The sequence below is a fragment of the Centroberyx gerrardi genome, chromosome 24 (assembly GCF_048128805.1).
Source record: "Centroberyx gerrardi isolate f3 chromosome 24, fCenGer3.hap1.cur.20231027, whole genome shotgun sequence".
Classification (NCBI taxonomy): Eukaryota; Metazoa; Chordata; class Actinopteri; order Beryciformes; family Berycidae; genus Centroberyx; species Centroberyx gerrardi.
Genome location: NC_136020.1, coordinates 19,566,310 through 19,587,682, shown reverse-complemented (window position 1 = coordinate 19,587,682; position 21,373 = coordinate 19,566,310). Strand labels below are relative to the sequence as shown.

Here is a 21,373-nt window from a genome sequence, read left to right as displayed (position 1 = left end):
GAAGAGGAAAAACCGCTTTGTTTGGTCTGTGATTATCTGTCCCATAATTAACTGTTTTGGTCAGTTGGCAAAGTCTCTGCCTGTTTATTCACAGAAACGGCTTGAAAGTCACATTGTCGAGTCAACAAAATGTTTTGTATGTCAACGAGTCTGACATGTTGTCAACGCTGAACTTGAGCTTATTCCATTACAGTTACTCGTTACATCACCAAACATGTTATCAGTACCGTAAACCAAGGGATTACCCCAACTGTGTAATGTATTCTGATTACTTTCAATTACTTTCAGATTACTTTTCCATATCTGAGGTATAACGGTTCAGATGAGAAGAAGTGGAAAATTACAAAGTTCAGGAAGTTGATTTCAGGTTTGCATTCAAACATAAAAGTTTCTCGCTTTCACTATAAAAGTATTCCCAGAAGTAGTCCTCTAATTTTTTTCACAGCTATGTGTAATCAGAATACATTATTTTTTGGGGATACAGTTACATTTTTTTGTATTTAGAATACGTAACGCCATTGTATGCTCCTCATACAATATTCAAACAGCAACAAGACTTTGTTTTCAAGAACATGCCACAAAATCACATCAGAGTTCTTTCCCTGTGAATCCTTCCATCGTGGTCCAGTGAGTCCTGAACGTCTCCTGCCTCGTGTCCCTCCGGCTCGGACACGGTGCGGTCCTCAGGCTTTAGCCGTCGCTCTCAGGTCGGTCCAGGGAGAACCTTCCGGAGGGGTCCGGGACGAACCACTTCTCCCACAGGTCCAGGTGGACGCCGGGGTAATTCCAGGGTTTGAACCGGCCGTTCCAGTGCAGCAGCCGCGCCTTCTGGAGGAAACTATCTGAATAACGGGTGTCTGGACTCCAGCCTACAGAAAGAAAACAGAAAGCTCCACTTTAAAGCCAAATCGGGGGGAGGGACTATGGATCGTCCCGGGTCAGTCGATCTATCTGTCCATCATACACAATATCTCAGACCCCACTGATCAGATTTTGACGAAACTTTGGGGATTTTATTTTTTTTGTCTTTTTTGCGTTTGTCATACAGTGTATAGTAGAGAGACACGAAAGATTGGGAGACTTTAGAACAGGTATTGTGTAATACAGTCAAATCATAAATTTGTATTTACATTTATTTACATTAATTTTTTTCAATATATCCTCAACCAACTTAAAGTTGGGACCGCTTGGTTTTATGCTGCACAAATGAAATCACTAGCAGACTGGATAGCAATCTGAATTCAGACCATTTAGCTCAAAATGATCCCAAACCGGACTCCGGCGTTTTCTCAGTTGGGAGAAAGTCGGTTTTAAATCAGTCTACAGGAGAGCGCCATCTTGTGGCCAAGTTAGCATTTAAAATAGCCAAAAATCTCCGCCTAAAAATCATTCTTTTTTTTACCCCATACATAAACAAAAGGCGAAAACTTAAAACAATTTGCAGACATTTTATTCTAGTTAGTTTTACAAGAAGACAAGATAGTTTGATTCCAACAATGTTTTTTGACAACTAGTTACACTTCTGTTTGGTTTTGGTTTACGATAAATCACCTTACCATACAGCAGTGATTCTCAACCTTTTTCACATCAACCCTAATTTAGTCCACATTAGAGCCACAGACCCCCATTTGATCCAAATCTGAGAATATTTTTATTGTCAGATATGACTTTGTCCAGAACTCCATGACTATCTGTATTGTAGGTAGAGAGATAACAGAGAAACTATGATCAAAACAGTCATTCTTCTATACATTCTCCAATTGTGTTAACTTCTTGTAAATTAAATAATGGTGAAGTTTAACAATTCATCAGTTTGCTGGGGACCCCCTGGAACCCCCTCATAGACCCCTGGTGGTCCCCGGACCATACAGAATACAGCGTGATTCAGGAATTTCTTTTACATATCAAGAGGGACGCCGGTCTTACCCAGGTGTCTGACGTGCCACACTGGGTCGATCGCTGTGTATTTGTCATGAAACACAATCAGCATGGGTGGAGTCGCCACGCCGCCCGCCAAGGCGCTGCTGTATATGTTCTGCCTGGTGGAGAGAGAGGAGGCTTTCGAGGGGTTTTGACTCTTTCATCTTTACAGCAGGTATCGTGGCGTTAGGCGGTCGCTGTGCTCACCTGAAGTTCTCCTCCATCCACTTCTCCAGCTGCTTGGTGATCTTCTGTTTCTTCCACTCGGTGATGTCGGCCACAAACACCCCGGGGTTGAAGGAGCAGTCGCTGGGGTTGATTCCCAGGTCCCTCACCTCCTGCTTCCTGTAGTCCAGGAAGCCCATGTAGGTTGTCTGGGAGACGGGCTCAGAGGGGAAAGCATCATGTTTCAGTTACTGAGGTTGATTCTTTGAAAAGTACAAATATTTTTAGATCTAAGAGGATGAGAAAGAATACAAACTTAAAAATGTATGTTTATTTTGGGTATTATTGTTGTTATTGTCATTATTGTTATTGGTATTATTATTTTTTCTGAATCTAAATTATTTTTTCTAGATCTCTTGATGTGGGGTAAAAGATGTATGAGGTGTAATATTGTCAAACAAATGTACAGAAGATGTTTTTTTTGTTTGTGTATATATAATATGAAAATTAGGTTTCTGTAGATAAAATGCTTATACAGCGAGGAGAAGATCCATGCAGAAACAGACAGAACCTGCATTCACGTGCTATCAGATATATCAGAAAAACTTCACACAAACACCATTCAGTCGGAGTTATGACGAACGACAACCGTTAACCTTCTCACCATGACGGAAAAATCAAGTTTCGGGTCAGTCAACACAAAGAAAAGACTACACATGCACCTATATTATTTTTGTAGTTAGCCAGACTCATAACTTTCATCATAACTTTCTTTTTAAGTGCATGAAGCGGCCAAATCCACATCATCCTTTTCAGGACGTCCATGTTTGTTTAGTGTTTGTCTTCCATTTTTTTTTTAGCACGTGAAAGTCTTTCCCATCAAAGAAATACAGGCAAAGCATAAAAATGCACCTGCATGCCGACGCTGCGCACCATCTCGTGCGTGGACGGCAGGTCGCAGTCGGTGGCGAAGGCGGCAGCGTGGCCGGCCTTCAGTTTGATACCGAACAGATCCTTGATGTCACCTGGAAAGTACGACAGAAAGCTGTAGGTGAAATATGCAGATATCCCTGTTACAGCACGACAGTCCTCTGTATGAAACATTATGTTTGCCTTTTGTCTCTCTCTCCTGTCTTTTCTGGTGTTATGCCGACTTTCTGTTTTCATTAAGAAATTCCCCAAATCAGATATCTGCAGCTCCATCAATTCACAAATACAGTTTAAAAAAAATACAGTAATACATGACAATGACAGCAAAGCAAACATAACATTTGGTAATAGTTTCATTTCAAAAAGAGAGACATTCATTCAGTGAATATCTCATTAAAATATTGGACAGTAGAGAAGCTTTTCTTGTTATTCACCAGGGATTCAGTCAATTAAAGTCAGTTTGCCAATAGGGGTGGATTTAGAAAATGTTGACTTATGGATGTGAAATTTACCAATCAAAATCATAAGATTAATCATAAAGTTTTCATAATAAACTACAACATCGTACAGGTAACATGTATAGGGTGACCTGTTTTATTTTTAATGAAAACGTCCAAATCCCTCTGAAATGTTATTGCTTTACAACAACTATAAAATAAGAGAGCGAGTGTTTCAGGTTCATGACTGCAAAAGGTACATCTGCTATCAATGTCAGCAAACCTTGATACCATTAAATTGGAAGGATATACATATATTTTACAATATTTTCAGATGTACCTCTTCTACTTCATTGGATTCTCTCCTGTCTCGCTCATATACATACCTTGCACAATGACATCGTCGTCTAAGTATATCACCCTCTTATGGTTGATGTCAAGCAGAGCTAAGTAAAAGCGCACAAAGTTGAGCTGCAAAACAATTAAAAAAGGTTATTTCACCTCTTTGGAAGTTTGAGTTTACTTTAAAACTGTGGCACAGATACATTTGTGCATGCATAGTGTTTGTTTATCATCGCAGAAACAAACCCAGAACTCACTGGATGCAGCAGGTCGGGTCGGGATGAGTCCGGCTTCACCTTCCCTCTCAGAACCATGGGGTTAAACTCCAAAATCTTATACTTGATGCCTTTCAGCTTCGTCTTCTCGATGTACTGCCTGGGAGGACGCAAAGAAAGACTCACAATTAATTTCTCCAGTGGAGCGGCTCAGTGGGAAACAGCGGAAGCCAGCAAAGTGTTCTCACACTCACTTGGACGTCAAATAAAAGGACTTTCAATGATTTTTATGGTTTTATGGATTTTTTTTAAGGACTCCAAATTGGCGTGTTTAGGGGGCAAAACATGACACTGGTCCAAGTGAGACTTCACAGAGGCTTCATTGTTTACTCCTGATCTTGTCATGTGGAGAAATCCTGGTGAAATCATTTCAAACTGCAGCTGCATAAACATCACAGGGTTTTCCTCAGGATGTGAAGTGTTGACACTACGATGGAGAGAGCTGAGGTATATTGATGAATTTGGATGCTATAATTCAAATATCAAGTCCTTTCAAGGCCATCCATACATTTTCAAAAACATTCAAGGACTTATTTTGGTTTCTTCAAATGGATCCACAAACTTTTCCAATGCAAGTACGGGTTGGAACGTGAGTTTTTAAAGCCAGAAATCTCAGCGCCTAGTGAAGTAATCATTGAGTCATTGGTATTGATTAACAACCCTATCAACCCCACACAGATAAGCTAATTTTGTGCTATGGGACAGTAAACATCTTACTTATATCACCTTTAATATATAATGCTTGACTGTGTGAACAAAGTAACGCCAAACCTGGTCAGTTTGATGGCGTCACGAAGAGTAACGATGTAGAAGAACACGCTGGCGTCTGTGTTGCTATAGATACTGTTGATGGTTGCCATGGTCGCGCCCATACGCTCCTCTGATGCGCAGATGATGACGGGGATAACGCTATCCGCCTCTGAGACCGTCTCCATGGCAACTCCACCGAGGCCCTTCCTGTGATCTGAGAGGAAACCAGGGAACAGAAACGGAAACGGAAGTTGGAATTTTGCGTAATGTTTAAAAAAAATAAAAATTAGCATCTCCACAAAATATACTACGTTTTGTTCCAGGGGTTAAAATACATCCACTAGCATCACCTTTGCAAATTTTGATTGTTTCCTGAATTTCCACTAGGAGATCAATAAAGTGCATCTTTATCTTTTTATTTATTTTTATTTTTTGTATTCAACCTTTATTTTAACAGGCAGGTCACTTAAGAACAAATTCTTATTGACATTAATGACTTTGACTTAATGACTTTTCATTGCCATAGCTTGACTGTACATTTGAATTATTAAGATTTTCATAGCCTAGCATTGTATTGGACAGTTATTATAGTTGTTATGGTTCATATGGTTAACTTATCACATCTAACCAGACCAGCCAGATATAGCACAGACTTTATTTTGGCCATTTCTTGCAAAACCTATGGGCATTTTTGGACTTCACACCAAATAGCAGAAATGCTAACTCAGCCTATAAAATGACGTGAGACTTCGCCGTTCTGTAACATGCAGCTGTAGCTGGAGAAGAAAAGCAGCAAAACGCAGCGTTTTTTCCCCAACTGCCAGTGCCTTTTTGTCATTAAAAGTAATGGGAGGCAGCCGCTCCCAAAAAAACATTTTTTTTTGGTTAAAAAATGTTAAACTTTTCAGAAAAGCGCTGGGTGACATGAACTGCTTTTCTCTCAGCCAACCAATCACGATGAAGGAGAAAGTCAAACTGCCAGTGGAAAAATTGATCGTTGTAATAAATGAATTTCCGTTATCGCGACAACGATCATAAAGGCAGCATGGGATTACACTGGACGTGTTGGGAATACCTGGTAAGCCTTTATTTGTTGCACAACACTGTTTTATCTACTAAGTGCTAACCAGCTAGCTAGTGAGCTAGCAGCTACTCCTCTAACATCAGATGATGTTGTCGTGATCTGCTTTTTATTTCCCCTCACAGAAAGCACTCCAGGCAGCGCTTTTTCCACACTAAGAAACTCCACGTGTGAACGCAGCCTAACTGAGTCCTGGCTGTTTGAGTTATTCTCATGTTATAGGAATATTTCACCCTCGTTTTTGGTCCTGATCGTGCCAAATTAATCTTACTAAAATAGAAAAGGAGAACAGCAATCTTATTAAACTCGCTGTGTAAACATGGCAGCAGCCCTCAGGTCAAAGTAGGACTCGTCTCCTCTGTTGCAGAAAGGGGTTTACCTGAGAGTCTGGGCCGAGTCGAAGCCCTGAACAGCTTACTGTGCAGGAGGAGACACAGCAGCAGCAGCAGCAGCATCAGCAGGATTCGATTAACTGAAACGCAAAGAAAATACAGCAGTCTGTCAGTGCATGAGCAGGTTCATACAGTCATACATAGATTTTACATTTGTCTTTTACAGGTAGTGCATGTTCGAAATAAAAAGGAGGGAAATCCACCACCAATACATACAAAAATTTGCAGAAAAGCATGCATTTCTGTTTGTTTTTTTCCTTAAAAGACCCTATCTTCATATAACATGAAACAGTTTGGTAGTGCTAACTGTATGTATACTAAGAATTTACCTCATTAAGATTTATATCAGTATAAAAAGGGGATTTCAAGTGGGTTTATGTTCCACTACTTCCTTGTTTTTCACTCTCTGGCCAATGAACCCCATTCAAAAGCCACTGCTAACATTTAAAAAAAAAAGCAGTGCGGTCATCAATCTGAAAACAATCCTGTAAACGTGACTTTTTATAATATTTTCACCCCGCAGCAGCAATGACACGTTCTTTTTTGTCACCAAAGAAAAGAGATGTTTGAAGTTTGGATTGTTTCCACACTTCTGGGAATGGAGACGGTTCCCCATCTGCAACCAGTTACAACACACTCTTATCTTTCTTGGCCGCTCATCCCGGTGCCATAACTAATTCTAATAGATACAAGCTCCGAAACGCTATTAATTTTACAATGACATCACTCACCCTTTACTGACCCAGACCAAGGCTTTACCGAGTGTCAGAGCTTCTGACTATAAACATCGAACTGGTAGATTTTCTGATACAAAGTGAAGAGCTTATTTATTAAAAAAAACGCTATACATACATTTTGAAAAATAAAAAAAACATTATTCAATATCTACAATTCAATTATACAGGATCCAGTTGATTAATGTAGTTACTATCCTTTAAAGGGTAACATAGCCTCACTGTTGGGTGAAAAAAATTCAATTTTTCAGGAACTAAGAAAAATAGCCTTGTTTTTTAGCTTGACCACCAAGCATTTTTCAGTTTATTCAATAGGTTTTGAAAGGTTTTTTTTTTTTTTTTATCATTTTCTTAACCCATAGAGAACTATATAATCCTTCAGTTTAAGTTAAAGCATGAAAATCATCTAAATTGGAGATAGAGGTTTTAATATGTCAACAGTAGCAGTTTGTTTTAATTTTATATTAGCAATCATTTTGGGGATGCTTTACTTTTTTAAATCGTGGATATCTCATTTTGGAACAAAACTGTTTTGTGTTCTGTACAAAATTGAAGAGATGATTTGTTGTTACTGTATATTTGCTGTAAAGTGTTCACACAGGAAAACAGCAGCTTACTGTAATTTTAGTGTATAATTACAGTTTGAATGTATTTTTCTAATTGCTTCATATCGTATGGAAAGCAGGTTGGCATTCAGAACGGGATCATGACATTTAACTCCTTTACAGGCTTTCCTCTGGTTACCTCATCAACCCCCCCACCCCTAACACACACACACACACACACACACACACACACGCACACACACACACACACACACATGGCACAAATATAAGCAGAGTCTTGAGACTGGTGGACATTCTTGATTTGTGAGAGAGCTTTCAAGGGGCGTGCACACACACACACACACACACACACACACATACACTTGGTGCACGTCCATGCAGAGTCACATATGCACATGTTGAGGGAGGAGTTGGATGCATTCCAGCTCTGTTGAAACTCCCTGGAGAGGATTTAGGGAGGGGGGGCGGGGCTTTATTTACAACGTCTGCACTAAAGTCCTTCTGCAGTCGTCATGTTCAGCTGAAGTTAAGCTAAACCTCACTATCAACACAAAGCTGTAAGTCAGTGTGAGTGGGAAAACCACAGGGAAACAAATGAGTCTATTAGAAAGTTAACTCTAACTCAATCTGACCACCCACAGGGGCAGAAAACAGCTGTCTCAGAACTTCATGTGTCTCAGGTATATTAAAGCGACCAGGGACCATTTAATCGATTGATATAACAATTTGTTTTCACTTACTTTTCCTCAGAAGAGCCATATTTCATGTTTGCTTTCCAGCAACATCTGCAAACACACACAGAGAGAGAGAGAGAGAGAGAGAGAGCTACAGTATGAAGTCAGTCAAGACAAGTGAAGAGAGAAACTGAGAGAGAAACAGGGAGTATAAATATTCCTTGGAGTTAATGAAGACTGATGTGATTTGGCCGTTTCCCTCAGCGCAGCACTGAAACAGAGAGACAGTTTCTGGCAACAAGAGAGAGACGATCTGCTGCTCTGCAAAGTCTTAGACATCCACAGAGACCACACATCGTTTAGCACAGAGGGAAACATGCAGGCCACCGTCCTGCAAAAGGGACGTTAAGTGACATTTCCCCCCCCCAGTTCAATTCAATGCTTTTATTGTGTCCGAAGGGAAATTTGCTTTGTAAGCAGGTTTACAAAAGTTAGAAGAACACAGCACACAGATCACACACAACACGACTCAGCAGAATGTCAGCAAATAGTCATGAGATTAAAAACGGTATAAGTGCATAATCTGGGTCTGGGTCAATAGCCTATATACATGTAAGTTTACCAAACATCGCAATACTAATAAATAAATAAAGGCTATAATTATGCATATTTAGCTAATTAATGGCGGTAGGGATAAATGAATTTGCGCTTAAATTTGGGGAATCTTAAATCAACACCCAGAAGGAAGGAGCTCGAATTTAATTTGCTATGTAAGGGTCGGTGATGGCAGTCCAGAATGGTGTTGGCCTTACTTTAGTTTACCTAAAACTTGTTCAATGTTCAAATTTTTGGCTGAAAATGAGTGTTACATATCGTTGGAAAAGTCTATCGTCTTACTGAGCTCTGACTAAGAAGAAGAACACGTCTGTAATCATAACCAAAATGAAAATAAAGGGGAAAAAATCCAAAAAGACTCGAGTGAAAACCTTTAAAATTTGGTGCAAAAAGGGGGCGTAACTGCACTTAGTAGTTTAGTGTAGAATATCACTTTTTCTGAATCTTCTGTAAAAGCATGAATGGTTCCTCTGTTACGTTTTGAATGAAAAGATGAAAGTGTTTAAAGTTTGGTTTTTGCTCTGCTATAAAATGAAGGGAAAATGTCACTTTTGCCCCTTTTCACTCTAAACCTTTTCATGTTTTCTGCACATTCATTGTACTTGGTGAATAAAGTGATTCTGATTTTCAAGTGATTCTGATTTTAACACTTGCTTTACTTTCCCTCACTGCTGCTTCATGTCTTCACTCGGACCATACAAGCTGCCGGTGTGACCTGAGACCCTGCAGGAGACCCGGAGCCAGGAGTCGCTCCACAAAAACATGTGGTTCCAGTTTTGCAGAAACCCTGCAGCACTTCCTTTCTGATGACATTTTTCATAAAGCTTTTGTCTGACTGCAATATGTTTTTTTGGTTTTTTTTTTTTTTTACTTATTTGTCTAATAAAACCCTCCTTCCTGGCTTCGTCAAGGAATCGGTTTGTCTTCCAGCGTTTTTAACTTAGACACTGAATGGACAAAATATTAGGGACATCTTCCTGATATTGAATTTTGCACAATTCACATCTCATTTGTCTCAAAGCTTCAAAATCCTTCTGTAACTCGTCTGCTTCTCTTTATCTATCTTTATCTCCTCCTTTGTGATTGCTATAGATTTAATAAGGGAAATCAATCAGAAAGAATGGCTTTTACCTGGATTCACCTCATGAATGAACTTGAAAAGACAAAGTGTCCCTAATGTTTTGTAAATTCAGTGTATAGTGGTGAAACTTGAGGAAAAATGCTCTTTTATTTCCTTATCTGCTGAGCAATACTATCATATCTCTGTCTTTTTCATGTATCAGCAATTCCTCCAAAGCTCCTATGAGACTCAAACTGAACTTGTAACGTCAGATGGAAATAAAACAGGACCATGCGGTTTGTGCGATGCGTTGTCTTTCTGGTTTGTTTGTCGCTGTTCAGAGGAGCCCAGTGCATCTGTGATTGATTAGTTATTGGACGCTCTCCTTCCAGAAAGCAGAGCTGCCCAACATGAAGTCTCTGGCCGGGATTAAACACTTGGTTAACTTCTCAGGATCTTTTTTTAAATGACGGTGTGTTTAGCTTACATGTGTTTTGTTCTCCCATCAATTGTCGGTGTATTTACAGGATTTTACCACTGACAGTCAAATGTGATAGAAATATGGATAGAAATATGAGTTCCTATGATGTTTTTAAAAATGTCTGTATTCCTTAAGTTTGAGCAGTTGTCAAAGAAATGATACTAAACATCAAGGGTGGAAGTAACTAATTACATTTACTCACGTTACTGTAATTGAGTCGCTTTTTTGTGTACTTTTTTGTGTATTTTTTTAAAGTCAGTAACTTTACTTTTACTTTAAGTATGTTTTTACTGAAGTACTGCAGTTGGCTACATTCATTACAGAGGACAGATGTTGTGTCTCTCCATCAGCAACAGAAACTGGACCGAGGTAAATTGGCCAAATGTGGATCCATTCACAGTGAGAAGAGAAATCTGGCTTTACTTTGTTTCTGCACTTTATTTTGTCATTTTTAATTTTTCCAATTAAAAGAAACAAGTTTGAATGTTGTCCTCTTGTCCTTTTAGAATTGCATAGGAAAAATCAATTATCTTTTCTAACTGAGCAACTTTTTTTACTTGAGTAGATTTCTACACCAATACTTTCACTTCTACTTAAGTAAAATATTAGCAGAGTAACAGTACTTCTACTTGGGCAGAACAGTCTAGTACTCTTTCCAACACTGCTAAACATCAGTACAGAAGCTTCTCACTGTGTTTTACATTATTTCTCTTAAATGGCTTCTTAAGGACGCTCATCATGCAGGTATAATGTTCATGATCCATCAAAATCATGCAAAAAAATCATTATCAATAGCAAGGAAAGCTGTTATTTTTCCCATTAGCTGCACATCATGGAGGAGGGGGATTGTCCAAACCAAACCACACAGGGGCGTTCAGCCCGCTGCAAAAAATAACAAGCCATGCAGGACTCATTCAGTCAGAAAACCTTCTTAAATCAAGAATAAAGTTAATTCTACCAGTGGAGTGAGATCATTTCACTGGTTTCCAATGCAGTTTCACTCGTTTTGGGAATTTTCTAGAAACAAGCACCAATAGTTTAAAACGAGGCAGAAAGAGGCAGATCAATCTCCTGGTACTGTGTCAAGAAAATTACACTTTAATTCAAGAAAAGTCTTGATTTGCATTGGAAACAAGTGAAATTATCTCATCCTACGGGCACATTTTCCCTCTTGCTGTAAAAAATATACGATTTTAAGGCTCAAAACTAGATTAAATGTTGTTAAGATGGATATTTTTTGCAGTGTAGCAGAACATAAAGTACTATTGCAGTTATCTAACAAGGCAACAAGGCTATAAGACTGCAACACACACAATAAACCAACATTTATGTTCATGCACTGTCTGAGAAAACATTAGAAGACACAGACAGCATGAGTAAAAGGAGGTGTAAAAGAGATTTATTACCCATGTTGAGAAATGTATGTAAAGTGCATAAAGCGTGAGAATGAGTTGGACTTACCAGAGAGGAAGGTGATAATTATTTTCAGTCTCATTCCTGATGTTCCTGGTCCTGTAGGCGCTGCGGAGTGAGACTCTCCCTCACCAACAAGCCCACTTCTCTCCTTTTTTCCCCCCTCTCTCTCTTCTTCTTCGGCGGTTTCCCTCCAGATGTGACTCATCTTGTTCTCTGACTCTTCTTCTGTGACTCGCCAGATTGAATTAGTTCATCACAGTTTACGATAGCAGCAGTGATGTTTACGATTCATTTCTGCTATGAAAACAATCTTGATCTGATTGTTTATCCATAATATGAGAGAAGCTGTAGAAACTGAAGTGTGAAATGTAACTGAGTTTAAACTATCCTTAAGCCTAAATTTAGGCCTGTGCCTGATTATTAAAGTAGCATGTTTTATGCCAATGCCTGATAAATGCGTTACAAGTCTAAATCCCCTAATAAATGCATTTTAAAACCGTTTTCTGGTTCTTTTGCGAGCTTAATTTGCGCGTCATCACAAAAACGACAATTCCCATAATTCCCGTGGGGTGGCTCTGCTGGAAAGGACGACCAATGTTTATCACTGGGATTTCAAATACTTCTTCAAGAGTTTTGCCTCTTTCTGCCGTCTATGAGATGAACGATGCAATCATGCTAATTAGGTCGTAGATCTTTTTAATAACAATAATTTTCTTCAAAAATGTTTTTGTTTGAAAACATTATTAATTAGAAAAAGTTCAAATATATTTAGTTTGAAAGCTAAAGCAATGCATTTCATGGCCAGAAGTCCTTTATGTTGTCAGTACATTGAAGAATAGCTAATAATATTTTCAAAGTAGTTGTAGTAGTAATAGTTTCAGTAGTAGTACCAGTAGTAGTAGTAACATTACTCATAATATTAGTTTTAGTTTAGTTAGTTTTAATATCTAATATGCTGTTATGGAAAAAAATCCCAGACATTGAGAACTTTGGAGAGTGAGAAGACCATCGGGACACACACACACACACACACACACACACACACACACACACACACACACACACACACACTTGTCACACTAACACACAAACAGTAATGAAAACAGAAACATGTACAGTATATTTATTCAAAAACAAATGTAAACATTTCATAAGTTACACAAACTGTGATTGATGAAATATCACAGACATACAGTAACATGTAATGTGTTGATATTTGATTAACTTTTCACAGTAAGAGCAGATCAGCAAAACTCATAGAATTCCAAGTTCTGCTATATGATTTATGAAATTAACTTCACAGGCTACAGAAAGAAAAACACACTGATGTGAGAGAAATAATGCTGCATTTCCCCCAGTTGCATTACTTAATTTCATACAGAAATTGTAAATACAAGGGAATTACAAAATTAGGCTGACTTGGATAGGATTCCACTTCAGACAATATAAAAAGCATCCAGACCTGCTCCAGTCAAATGAATCTCAGAGGAACTGTCTCCTTGCCACTGGTGACTTTTCTTTCTGCTGCCATCTGTATTAAATAATCAGTAATCAATCAATGTGTAGTATATGTAAATAAATTAAAAGGTCCATTAAGATAATGTTTTCTATTGAGACTCTATTGAATTACTTCAGTAAGCCATAACAGAGATGAATACATGTTTGAAAATTAGGGGAAAATCAAATGTTTTGTTAAGAGATGCAAGTCAACCATCTTTCATTTATGATAAATACACAGTGTAGGTGTGCAGAGAGAAACCGAATTTGGGAATCTAAACTTAGATAATGACCGAATTTAAATTTTTGGGTGAACTCTTCCTTTAACTGAGGAACTGACCTCTGTCACCTTTCCCTGTAGGGTAATAAACCTCCTGTCTGCTCTTTAACAGACACAGTGGGGAGAGGATGAACCAGGAGGCTCAACTTCTTCTGCTGCTTCCAGCGGGACAAAAACAGAGCGTCTCTTTTAATGAAGACGAGCCTTTGGGCTGTCTTGCAGGCCGTAGTTTTTGACTACCGGTATGTAAGTATTGCCCTCTTTGATTCTTTCAGTCATTTCTTCGTACACAGTAATCTGTGATGGCTGCAATCTTATCTTTTTTGACCACCGCTGCAGTGCCGCCCTCCTCTTTGAAAGAGGATGCCACAACGTTCACAATTAGCGGCATTGTCCTGGTGTCGGGTGTCCTCTTCATCGTTAAAATGGGTTGAAGAGACATTCTGAAAAGGAAGACATTTTTAAAAAAAAATTTGGTAAGTGTTTGACTTTGTACACGCGTGTACCAAGTTTCACCTCCAACTAACGGGACGGCAGGACTGAGCCTAATTAGACTTTGGGATGTTGTTATAGCGCCCCCTGTGGGCCGATAAGTGTCATTTTTTGTATCGCAGTAGCGGTTTACCTGAGCTAAAGCCAAAGTATAATCAGAATGTGTTTCAACGATATATTTATTGGCATTTTTATGTAAATGGACAAAACTAAGCACCATAATACAAAAAACACATGAAAAATGACAAAATAATGCGCCTTATATAGCATTTAACGTGCCAACAACAAGAAAACTATGTGTAAGGTCATGGTTGGCCATCAAATATTTTGTTAAAACGCAACACTAGCTAGTACAGTATTAGAGCATGACTTTAAACAGCTCTGAGTTTGTATTCGTGTAATATTTTGGCTTATAACTCTTTTTGTATGTCATGAACACCCTTTATTTGCATTTAGCATGGACGAAAACGCATTGAAACACTTAGTGAAACTCACCCAGGAGGGACAGCTATGCTCGCTGGAGAACCAACTGACGCTAGCTGGCGAGGCGGCGGCGCAAACTGTCCGCAAGAAACACTTCGGCAGATCCGGAGACACTTTGCTTCACTACGCCGCCCGCCACGGACACCTGGAGCTAGTCAAGTTTTTAATCAAGGAGGTAGGCATGGAGGTGGAGGTGTACAACAACGACTACAAGAGGCCGCTGCACGAAGCTGCGTCCATGGGGCACGAAGCCTGTGTGAGCTGCTTGATCCGGGAAGGAGCGAAGGTGGACTGCTTGAAGAAGGCGGACTGGTGAGGATGAGAATGTCGTCTTCTTCTTCTTCTTTTAGGGATTTCGGCGGTTTAGATGTGTCGTCTAAGTTATTGATTTATACTCAAAAGTTAGACCCAAACGTATGAATAAAGGTAGTTTTTGCGGTGTTGACATGCAGCTCCCTTCGATAGCTCAGTTGGTAGAGCGGAGGACTGTAGTGGCTTGATGCTGAAATCCTTAGGTCGCTGGTTCGAATCCGGCTCGAAGGAGAGAAATGTTTTTGTCCGAGGAACCAGAATTAGGATAAACAGATAATCAGAATCAGATAATGCATAATATCATGTTTTATATAAGCCTACACTGTGGAGATAATACAAGGAAGTCATTATTGCCTACCTCGACCCTATAACGAATATTTTTTTTTGTTTATTATCATCCTTACATACTTCTTTCTTTCTTTCTTTCGTTCTTTCTTTATGCTATTTTACCAAACAAATCATGTATTTTTTTGGTGTTTTACGTCAAACACATTGAATTTGCCTCGTGTCTGAAATGTGCTGTAAAGCAGTGATTCTCAACCTTTTTCATATCAATTTGATTAGATTTTGTCTCTCGGACCCAAATCTAAGAATATTTTTGTTGTTTGATATGATTTTGTCCAGAATTCCATGAGTTAACAGTGAAACTAAGATCAAAATAATCATTCTTCTTCATTCTCTAATTGTGTTAACTTCTTGTAAATGGTGACGCTTAACAATTCATCAATTTGCTGGGGACCCCCTGGAACCCCCTCAATGACCCGTGGTGGTCCCGGGACCTCATGCTGAGAACCACTGCTATAAAGCTATAAAGTTTGCCTTGCCTTAAATATCTATCAGGACTCCTCTTAAAATTATGTCATTCTGACCTGTGGTTTATGGGATTTTTTAAAGGTTTTTGGATGGATGCCAAAAATTTATGGCGGACATTATGGGTCCTAGAGGCGAAAATGTTCAGTGTGTCGTGATACATGTGTACACCAAGTTTCACATCTCTATGACTAACTTTGTGGTGGGGCTTAGCCTTTGAGGGTTTATTAGAGCGCTCAGTTGCTGGTTCAAATCCGGCTCGAATTAGTGCTTTTTGGCTGAGTGAACGACAAATTTATTTCACCTATAGGAAAAAAACAGATAATCAGAATTAGATAATGCACTTTTTCATACTTTATACACTGTGAAGATAATACAGGTAAGTCACTCCTCCGCTCCTCTCTGTCAGGACTCCTCTGATGATGGCCTGCACCCGCAGAAACCTGGGAGTGGTGGAGGAGCTGCTGCGGCACGGCGCCGACCCCGCGCTGAAGAACAAGGACGGCTGGAACTCGTTCCACATCGCCTGCAGGGAGGGGGATCCTGCGGTCGTGCAGCACCTGCTCCTCGCCGCCCCGGACGTCTGGAGGACCGAGAGCAAGATCCTCAGGACGCCCCTGCACACTGCAGGTGACGCGGTCGAGTCTCAAGTCAAGTCTCAAGTCTAAATGTAGCACAGCAAGTCAAGTCAGAACAAATCAAGAGTCCAGTATCAATGTAATATCTTAAAGAAAACTAAATATCTAGGACTTTTCAATGCAATATGGTTTTAATAGGATAACAACTTGGTAAGAGCATCATGAGTTTGATTTCTATAATCAGTTTCAACTTCAATAAATTCAATCATTCCATACAAATTCAGAAAACAGAATTTAAATTCAGTCGTCCGCTGGAACAAATCTCATCACTTTCAATCTAAGTCATTTACACAAACACAAGATCTCAAGTCAAGACTTTAGAAACCATTTTCAAGTCATCAAAGTACAAGTCAGAGTCGAGTCCCAAGTCACCAGAACCCAAGTCAAGTCAAGTCTCAAGCAGGTAAAATAGTGACTCGAGTCTCCACCTCTGGGATTCACTAAACTTCCCTCATAGATCTTAAGGAGTTCCCCGAGAATAAATTTTAGCAAGTTCATAAGAAGGCTCTTAAGTGCAATTCCACAACATTTTCTTAAGATTAGTCTAATCTCTTTCAAACTTCACTTGGTTTCTTTTAGAAGGGGTGTCTAGTTGCAGCCCTATAAAATACACATATTTGTGTTTTAGTGTAAAATATTCCCCACCAGCCTCATCTTCTAACTGCTGCTCTCTGTTCCTCCTCCAGCTCTGCACGGCTGTGAAGACGTTGTCAGGATCTTACTAGAGAGGTTGGTCCATGTCTAACTGGGTTTTTATTTTAAAGGTGGCTCATATTTTGAATTTTTTACAGCTTTTTAAAAGTACATAAGCCTTGACTGACCTTCACCTGCCTCCCTCTGGACTCCCTTCAGATGCGGCTTCGCTCCGGACGGACCGGACAGCTGCGGAGTCACTGCCTTCATGGACGCAGTCAGGAACGGACACATCGCTGTGGCCAGACTGCTGTTAGAGAAGCACCAGGTACGTCTACATCCAGAAGATATTCAGTGGAGACAGCGAAAATTCAGATATTTAGATGAACTTGTCCCAGGGTTTGGGGCCATTCATGAACTGTGTACTGAACTATTTAGCTGGCTCAGGAGTGTTCACCAATATGGGGTGTCGGGTCAGGACACAGAGACTGGACTTTGATGCACAGAACTTTATTTAAGGTTTAAGGCATCAGGTACATAGGCACAACAATTGCTTATAGTCTCTCCATCCTATCCATCGGCATGCCACAATACAGGGATGTGATGGTGGGTTTGTGTGTGGTATAAAACAGGAGAGTAATTATCATTACTAATGGAATTAAACAAGGAATGCACGAGAATTACTATCCAAATAGTAATAAGGTAATCAGCATGAAAAACATATAAAACTCTATATAACGATATAACTACTATATAACTCAGTAGTTAGCGGTGAGGGAAAAGTCCACACAACATGGATACATCTCTCATTAAAATACTGGGTGTGCAACATGAAGGCTAACAAACTCCACATAGCTTAGTTATTAAACTTAACAAGGCTCTCTAACCATAGCTGAGACTAGCGCAAGCAAACACCAAGCAATAAACAGGCAATGTGGGTCCAACTCAATATAATCATCTCCTTAACATCAATTTAACCTTACACCAATTTCCATAACAGTTAACTGACACATTCTACTTACATTTGGTCATCTACGCACACAACAGGTAAGGTTTACTCGGTTTTAAGTCCTTGAAGCGACCATCTGAAGAAGCTGTCTGCTGCGTGGCACGGGGGATTTTCAGAGCCTGCCTGGGCTGGGGTTGCTATGGCGATTAATTGGCTCGTTAACAGGTGCACTGCCAGAGCCTTTTCTACAAACTGAATTGAGAATGCATGGTAAACTCCAATTCAGTTCCTGGAGTGTGAATGTGACCCAGCTCCAAGGAAACAGAATGTGAATTGAATCGGAATGACAGGAAACAGAATCGAATTCCATGAAATTCCATGAAATTCCACTTCTAAGAGAGATTGTCTCGACTCGCTAAATCAAACATTATGAATCAAAGTTCAACAAAACAAATACATTCAATCTTAATATATATGGATTACGATTACATGTTCTGCATCAAATGCCACCTGAAAAGAACCTTTAACATTTTATGATATTCAGTATTGATAATATATAACACTACATGTAATCTCTGGTAAGGAAAACAAACAAAGAAACATGGAATTTCACAGACTTTCATTGAATTAAATGAAACTTCCTGAAATTCCAATTCAATTCCAATTCCTCAGTTGAATTGGAATTGATGACTTGTACTTATTGTGTGTGTGTGTGTGTGTGTGTGTACCGTAGGCCTCTCCGACAGCAGCTGACATACTGGGGGCTCAGCCGGTGCACCAGGCTGCAGTCACCGGCCAGCAGGGGGCGCTGCGGTTCCTGGTGCGGGAGCTCGGTGTAGACGTGAACCGCACGGCCACCGACATCCAGCTCACTGCTCTGCACTACGCTGCCAAGGTCAGAGCGCTGATCTCTGTCGACACCGTTTCTCCCAAACCTCTCCAAAAGTCTCTAAAAGGTTTTGCTTTTAGCTTGTTGAAATAAGTCAAATTACACCATTAAACTTAAAAACATCACATCCTAAATTGCAGCTATAATCAATGACAGAAACTGGACATCTTAAACAGTAGTAACATTTTTCATTTAAAGTAGTGAACTAGACTGTTTACTCACACATCTGCTTGTTAGGATTGAATTTTTCCAACTGTCTGCATCACCCACATGACTTTGTATGGTTCATTTGTCAATTGGCAGTGACAAACATTATCCCACCAGTGAAAGTACAACAAAATAAAAGCTCTGTTTCTGGTTTGGACCGAATCAAATGAATTGCAGAGGAGAATGTGCAGTTTTTCATTTGCTCCGCTTGTGTTTTCCATTGTCAACTGACAGACGAACCAGATGTAGCAAGCAAAACTATGTGGCAGTGCAGATCAGCTTTTCATTGAGAAACTTTGAATCCTAACAAGTAGATGAAAACAAAAAAATCATTTAATTTCCGCTTTTCCTTCCAAAACCTTGCCAAACTGTTTCAGGCTAATATTTATGTGTTGTGGTTGATTCATGTTGTTGACTGAGGAAGTTGATCGACTGTTCAGTGATGATTGTGCATCCGATTTGGCAATTTATGAAATAAAAATCTGAAAAAAATATGAAATACTATTTGGCTGTTAACAACAAACTTAAAGAGTAATTGTTTTGATGCACATAATACGAAGACATGCAGAGAACTATGGGAGAATTTCACCAAAATCGTTCAATCAGCTTCGTTCAGTGTGCGTTTCCATGGCTATATTTTGGGGGGTAAAAGCCCCAGAGTCGACTTCAACCACACCAAACAAAGCGGGCATGAAGCCGCTCTGAGAAAGCCTTTCTTATATCCAAGAAATTAATCTGTTTGATGTTTTTCAGGAGGAAAAAGGGAGTACTTTGTGTGTTTTCCACGCCATTAAGTACTTTGTTGAGTACGGTGTGGAAAACACTTGTCACTTGTCTGATGAAGAGGAGTACGCTCGAAACATCACCCGTGTCTTGGTGTTAACAAGTTTACACACCTTGGGGAGCAGATGACAGTGTTCAAACTCTGTCATTCTTTGTGTTTTTCAGGAAGGCCACACTGCCACTATAAAAACCCTGCTGGAGCTGGGAGCAGATCTTCATGTTAGGGACAGAAAAGGAAGAACTGGTAAGCAACGTATCAGGCTCCACTTTACCTGCAATGGTAAACTTGTGAAAAGAAGGATTTAATGCATGTCATCTCACACTGGTATTCAACAAATTAGCCGAGGTGAGGAGCTCGAGTCGTTTTGGTTTTACGTTTGGGTGTGATGCGTCGTTCTCGCTCTGAATCTTGGGGCTTCCCGTTCATTCTCGTCGACTAAGTCTCCATCCAATGCATTCCCATTATCCGCCCTCGAGTTTTTTTGTTGTGGAATTGTACTTCGGCTGTTAGATATTACGTCAAACGCATCATGGAGGACACAGGAACGCATATTGAGAAAGGATAATTCCGGTTATTTTCAACTTGGGCCTTGTTTTCCTAGTTTTTGCCATCATGACGATTGATTGTGTTCAAATTTTTTGCCACTTATTTCACTGTAAAGATTTATGTAGCTCCCATTCATACACACTCGAGGTGGGTTCAACTGCTGGAGCTGGCTTTGGCCCTTGAGTGTGTCAATCAATCGTCAGGATGGCAAAAACTAGGAAAACAAAGCCCAGGTTGAAAACGAATACTTCGACTCCCTCTTGTTTTGTGTCCGTCTGCCAGCGCTTCACATGGCTTGCATCGGGCAGCATGCAGACGCAGCCAGGACTCTTCTGCAGCTGGGACTGGAAGACACAGAGGACGCATCCGGCTCCACGGCACAGCAGCTCGCCAAGAAACCAGACGTCCTGCGAGTGTTTCAGTCTGGCTTACCAGAGACGTAGTAGAGTCAGTCAGGGATGGAAAATATAGATATCTGTCTGATTCTGTATTATATATTTAATATAGGTAAGAAAAGGCTCCTAAAACATTATGTGATTGCAGTATGTTTATGTATGTTAGGCTGGACTGCACAATAAGATGACTGTGTTGCAGATAAACAATTTCAATCAATTGTTGTTTCAACTGGGCCGAATGATTTGGTGGAATATAATAAATCTTTACTTGTATGAGTATTTTCCAGTGTATTCTTTAGTGACTGATACAGAGGCTAACTTATACAATGTTAATGGTTTCACCAAGCAAGCTAATGTGTTGACCATGATGAAGTCCATGTGGGCAACACAAATAGTAAGACTGCATTGCATAACAATTCGGTGAATGTGGAATTCCTGATAACTGCTAGAAATCCTGGTTGGTATTTTAACTTTGAAGGTGTAGTCATAAAACGCAGTTCATATACAGTATATTCATGAAACAGTGAGACACAACATCTCTTGACCACTCCAGCTCGGTCGTCAGTGTGAATCAGACAGGTTGACACTTCTCCCCAGTCTCTGACAGATGATAAGCTCCG

The 21,373-nt window shown here is 39.8% G+C and overlaps 2 protein-coding genes and 1 non-coding gene across 5 annotated transcripts; 2 read left to right on the top strand and 1 right to left on the bottom strand.

Moving 5' to 3' along the window:
- Nucleotides 1-490: 490 nt before the first annotated feature.
- glt8d2 (glycosyltransferase 8 domain containing 2) lies at nt 491-8,375 on the bottom strand. 3 transcript variants are annotated; one of them, XM_071921026.2, is made up of 9 exons: nt 8,333-8,375; nt 6,250-6,372; nt 4,841-5,009; nt 4,052-4,169; nt 3,839-3,923; nt 2,998-3,110; nt 2,128-2,294; nt 1,927-2,039; nt 491-869 (listed from the first exon to the last, which is right to left on the bottom strand). In XM_071921026.2, the coding sequence occupies exons 1-9, from the start codon at nt 8,349-8,351 to the stop codon at nt 691-693; spliced, it is 1,086 nt and encodes a 361-aa protein (XP_071777127.2). In that variant the 5' UTR covers nt 8,352-8,375; the 3' UTR covers nt 491-690. The 3 variants fall into 3 exon arrangements, with proteins under 3 accessions (XP_071777127.2, XP_078138173.1, XP_078138175.1); XM_078282047.1 differs by having other exon boundaries at nt 4,841-5,033; nt 6,280-6,372; XM_078282049.1 differs by having other exon boundaries at nt 4,841-5,026; nt 6,294-6,372.
- Nucleotides 8,376-14,458: 6,083 nt separating this feature from the next.
- Nucleotides 14,459-20,999, top strand: ankrd16 (ankyrin repeat domain 16). Its single transcript, XM_071921025.2, has 7 exons — nt 14,459-14,902; nt 16,122-16,342; nt 17,037-17,079; nt 17,203-17,311; nt 18,666-18,827; nt 19,977-20,055; nt 20,641-20,999. The coding sequence occupies exons 1-7, from the start codon at nt 14,565-14,567 to the stop codon at nt 20,799-20,801; spliced, it is 1,113 nt and encodes a 370-aa protein (XP_071777126.1). The 5' UTR covers nt 14,459-14,564; the 3' UTR covers nt 20,802-20,999.
- Nucleotides 15,046-15,133, top strand: trnay-gua (transfer RNA tyrosine (anticodon GUA)). The gene is given in 2 exon segments: nt 15,046-15,082; nt 15,098-15,133. It is a non-coding gene; the product is annotated as a tRNA-Tyr (tRNA).
- Nucleotides 21,000-21,373: the final 374 nt, after the last annotated feature.

Bases quoted from the DNA above. Each gene is read 5' to 3' on its own strand.
- glt8d2 (XM_071921026.2), bottom strand. The intron at 5,010-6,249 runs GTCCTACTTTGA...GCCTCGGTGGAG, and splicing joins TTCTGCAACAGAGGAGACGA to TTGCCATGGAGACGGTCTCA. The intron at 2,295-2,997 runs GTGCATTTTTAT...CCCGTCTCCCAG, and splicing joins TGCGCAGCGTCGGCATGCAG to ACAACCTACATGGGCTTCCT.
- ankrd16 (XM_071921025.2), top strand. From the start codon at position 14,565: ATGGACGAAAACGCATTGAAACACTTAGTGAAACTCACCCAGGAGGGA. The intron at 17,080-17,202 runs GTTGGTCCATGT...GACTCCCTTCAG, and splicing joins GTCAGGATCTTACTAGAGAG to ATGCGGCTTCGCTCCGGACG. The intron at 20,056-20,640 runs GTAAGCAACGTA...TCCGTCTGCCAG, and splicing joins GGACAGAAAAGGAAGAACTG to CGCTTCACATGGCTTGCATC.